This window comes from Peromyscus leucopus, chromosome 3 (genome assembly GCF_004664715.2).
Source record: "Peromyscus leucopus breed LL Stock chromosome 3, UCI_PerLeu_2.1, whole genome shotgun sequence".
NCBI lineage: Eukaryota > Metazoa > Chordata > Mammalia > Rodentia > Cricetidae > Peromyscus > Peromyscus leucopus.
This window is the reverse complement of record NC_051065.1, coordinates 94,650,892-94,655,044: the sequence shown is the minus strand read 5'-3', so window position 1 is coordinate 94,655,044 and position 4,153 is coordinate 94,650,892. Positions and strand designations below refer to the sequence as shown.

Here is a 4,153-nt window from a genome sequence, read left to right as displayed (position 1 = left end):
CAAACACTGCTTCACACCTCAAAAATTGTCCTGCTCTAGAGTCAGACATCTCTTAGTGCTATTCCTGCTGCCCCTGCCCCCATTAGCCATCATGAATTCCTGGAAGGGGTCTGTTCCTCATCAGGGACATGACATGGGAACTAGGAATCTGGATGCTGTCATAGAACAAAGTAGGTTTTTTTTTTTAATAGAGAAGTTTTCCAACAGTGAGTGTGAAGAGTTCATCACCTGTGATAATTCCCATGATGTTCCAGAAATGTGACTCATACTGCCAGGATTTCTGTATGCCATCTGTGCCAAAGGCAAGTCTTCTGAGACTCCTTGCCCCTCCCCTTGATCAACTGTCATGACCCTTCTACCTTACCCTGTTGCATATAAAAGACCTACCAGTCAGTACATACACAGCCTGACAAGACTTACCATTCCCAGCTGTCAGGTAAGTGTTTTTACAAGAGGAAAACTCCTCAATGCAAGCTATTCTAGATAGATCTAGGGAAAGGGACAAAGAGATGGCAAAAAATGTTATAGATGTACTGGTACCCTAATAGGGGCTCAAACTGCCTTTATATTTCTAGGGCTTTAAATTCCTAAAATCTCAAGAGAAACTTTTGAGTATATGGGGATGCCAGACAGTCTTCTGAACTAAGAAATCAAGAGACAAAAAGGCCTTGTGTAGAATCAAGCTTGCTGTGCTCACCACTCCCACAGTTTCCTTCCCTTTCTTCTTCAATAGAATTGTCGATTTGGAATTCAAATCTAAGACTATCTGCTACTCAGCATGGCTCAGAACAATGCATACCCTATCTTGTTTGCATGCCTGATGCTCCTGTCATGCAGCCAAGGTAAGCTTGTTTGCACCATGATTCCTACAGACCTGAAGGCTTTGCTTCATTCCTATACCTGCTCATGTTCTTCAGGAAAGAGAATGGTAAACATTGGAAGTTATTGCTTCACTGATTACAGTTAAATAGATCCTCAACTACAAGAAGATTTGAGTTGGGATATTAATTTATCTCTTGTTCATGACCACTAATGTTTTCTTAGTTGGTCTGGTTAAATCTAGAAGTCTTTATTAGTTCATGGAGGCTTTTTTGCAGAGAATGTAAAATTATGGAGAATATAAGATGCAGATGAAAGGTAAGAGCTTCAGAAAAATAAGGGAACAACTGTGGAGAAATAGCAGCAGAAAGTAATAGTGAGTTCTTGTCTCAAGGAAAGAAAGCTTAGGAGAGAAAAGAAAGAATGGAAGAAAGTAGAGTAGGCAGTCACTCTGCTGTCTGCTTTACATCCTTGTATATCTATAGTGCATCTTCAACAATGGCTGTCTTATACTCCAGGCTTTGTCCCTCCCTCAGTACCTCCTTTATTTCTCTCTCTCTCTCTTCCTAGGCCAGAAGGCTGAGGAAGGCTTGCCCATGGACGAGAAAGACCTTCCTTCTGCCAGGATCAACTGCCCAGAAGGTGCTAATGCCTATGGTTCCTACTGCTACTACTTGATTGAAGATCGTTTGTCCTGGGGGGAGGCAGATGTAAGTTAAAAGAGAAATATGGGGGGAGAGAGGTATCTGAAGGTAAAGACAGTTAACCTTTCCTGGTAGCTTCATAATAGAGGGCTGATCACGTATTTTCCCCATCAGCAACCTTAGGATTTCCCTTGATGGTGACTTTTGCTCACTCTGAATCTTTCCAGTAGAGATCTTGATGCTGAGTCAGAGTATCATCAGGAATATTCCTTCACTGTCCTTTTTCTCAAACATTCCTTAGTAAGACTAATATATTGTTCAATAATGCCCTTCTCCATTGTGTAATCTATTTTCTCTCTGAACACCCATAGCTCTTTTGCCAGAATATGAATTCAGGCCACCTCGTGTCAGTGCTCAGCCAGGCTGAGGGCAACTTTGTGGCCTCTCTGGTGAAAGAGAGTGGTACTACAGCTACCAATGTCTGGATTGGACTCCATGACCCCAAAAATGTGAGTGTGTGGCCTCTTTATCTCCCAATAATCAGGTAAAGGAGAAGTGGGAGAATCAAGTCTAGCCTGTGCAAAGTCAATTTTACAACACAAGTAGACAAGTAATGTGTTTGTGGATGCTACAATATCTAAACATGTGGTGTTTCATTGCAGATAGTTATAAAGATAGCTGGGAATCAACTTCTTTAGAGCTCCATGCATTCATGGCCAATTTCATTGTATTTCTTGAGAAGTGTTTGTTATGTACTTATTATTATTTACTATGTATCTTGATGATTTCTCTGTTAGAAGAGAATCCTTTTGAGATGACAGAGAAGAAAATACTTATTTCTGTCTTATATTTTGTTCCATTTCTGAATATACACATGGTTCAGGTGTTTCTACCACTTTGAGTGACATTGGCTCCATTTGATTTTTTCCACTGTAGAACCGCCGTTGGCACTGGAGCAGTGGATCTCTGTTTCTCTACAAATCATGGGCCACTGGAGCTCCCAGCACCAACAACCGTGGTTTTTGTGTGTCACTGACTTCAAACACAGGTAGGAGGCAAACAGATTGCTGTTTCCTTCTTCTGCTCAGCTCTGGGACAGACCTGGGGTTGCAGGTAGATAAAGGATTACTTATGCAGGAAATAGAAGTGTTCCCATTGTTTCCTATCTTGAGTCTTAAAACTAGGTGGGACCACACTCTCTCCATCTGACTTTTTTCATTGACTTGTAGCATACAAGAAGTGGAAGGATGAAAACTGTGATTCACAGTACTCCTTCGTCTGCAAGTTCAAAAGTTAAAGTCACCTGAACAACAAATGTCCAGAACTCTGTCACTGTGGATTAGAAAATGAAACAAGACCATCTGTTCACCCCAAATTAGATACTCTTTTCTGTTGAACTTACAACAGATTTGCAGTATTTGTATCCACCCCATTTTTTAGACCCTTTACCTAATGAAAATAAAATTGTATCCCCCACTTGTGCTGTCTTCTGTGTTCACTCTGTTCATTGCCAATGGTTGGCTACCTGAGATAGAAGGGATTCTAGCACTGTGAGGCTTACTCTGGAATTGCCGTTGTTAAAATTGCAGCCTTCACCAAACCTTTGTGCTTTTTCTTACGATATGTTTAAAGTTTATGCATTCCTTGCAATTGTTTAGAGTGTAATTTATACAAATTGTGAATAGCATGGGTATTTTGGTACTCTATGGGATTTTACAAGCTTAAGTTCTATGGAAGCCACTTTTCTGTATTAAAGGATCTCAACCACCTCATGCTGCAGGGGATCTAGTTGCCTCTCAGTGCCTTCCAGTCAGTAGGAGCTGCAACTTCCTTAGGTTCCATTGCCTTCTCTGCATGTGATCTTGCATGCAGCACTCAGAGTCTGGGAGGCCACAATAGGCTCCCCTGCTTACATAGCCAATTCCCACCCTCAGGGCAGCTCCACCTACTTTGCTGCTGGGAGCTCAGGCTGGCCTGAGTTTCATTGCATCTCCAACATTCAGCCTGGAGAGCTGCTGCTGCACCACACTGCTGCTAGAGACTCAGACCCTGTGCATTTCATTGCAGGGAGGATTTCAATACCTCTGCTGCTCTCTTCATACTTGGGCTTATCCTATCCCAGACATCCTATCAGCCATCAGTTTCTCTCACATCCCACACTATCTCTGCCATGTTTTTGCCCTTGGGAATACTGCCTGGTCTCTTCAGGGATCACCAATTACTGCTGCTCATGGTAGTCAGGCCTACCTCAGTATCCCTGAATGCACACATGAAGATGCAAAGGCACCTGTTTCCTGGTCCTCTTGGTAAACAGAGCCCTGCACTCTTGCTCTCCAGCTGCCCCCAAGATTCTGTTCATGTTGATGTGGTCTGAAGTCTCTGCAGCACTCCAAAGCACTGCCACTGCCTGCCACTCCTACAGAGTCTCTGCTGGGCTCTTAAAGGTTGAGTGTAACCTCCTGCTATGTCTCGCTGGCTGACTGCATTTTTCCCTCCATGGCCCTTCCACAGCAGAAAGCAGGCAGAACCCCTCAGCCACACTAGCTCATGGTGTCTGCATTCTCTGTGATGATGCCCCACGGTTTTCATCCCCTGATGCCTGTCTAGGGCAGCCACTCCTTTTGCTGCAGTCTGAAGCCAGTAGTCTCCAAAGCAGCTTTTCATTCTTGGACTGCCAGGTTTGCAGTGTT

General features: G+C 43.3%; 1 protein-coding gene across 1 annotated transcript; it reads left to right on the top strand.

Annotated features, from left to right (window-relative positions):
• The first annotated feature begins 376 nt into the window (after positions 1–376).
• On the top strand, positions 377–2,943 carry LOC114694457 (lithostathine-2). The gene is made up of 6 exons (XM_028871400.2): positions 377–436; positions 734–842; positions 1,390–1,529; positions 1,835–1,972; positions 2,400–2,511; positions 2,693–2,943. Exons 2-6 carry the CDS (start codon positions 779–781, stop codon positions 2,758–2,760), a joined length of 522 nt encoding a protein of 173 aa, XP_028727233.1. The 5' UTR covers positions 377–436; positions 734–778; the 3' UTR covers positions 2,761–2,943.
• Positions 2,944–4,153: the final 1,210 nt, after the last annotated feature.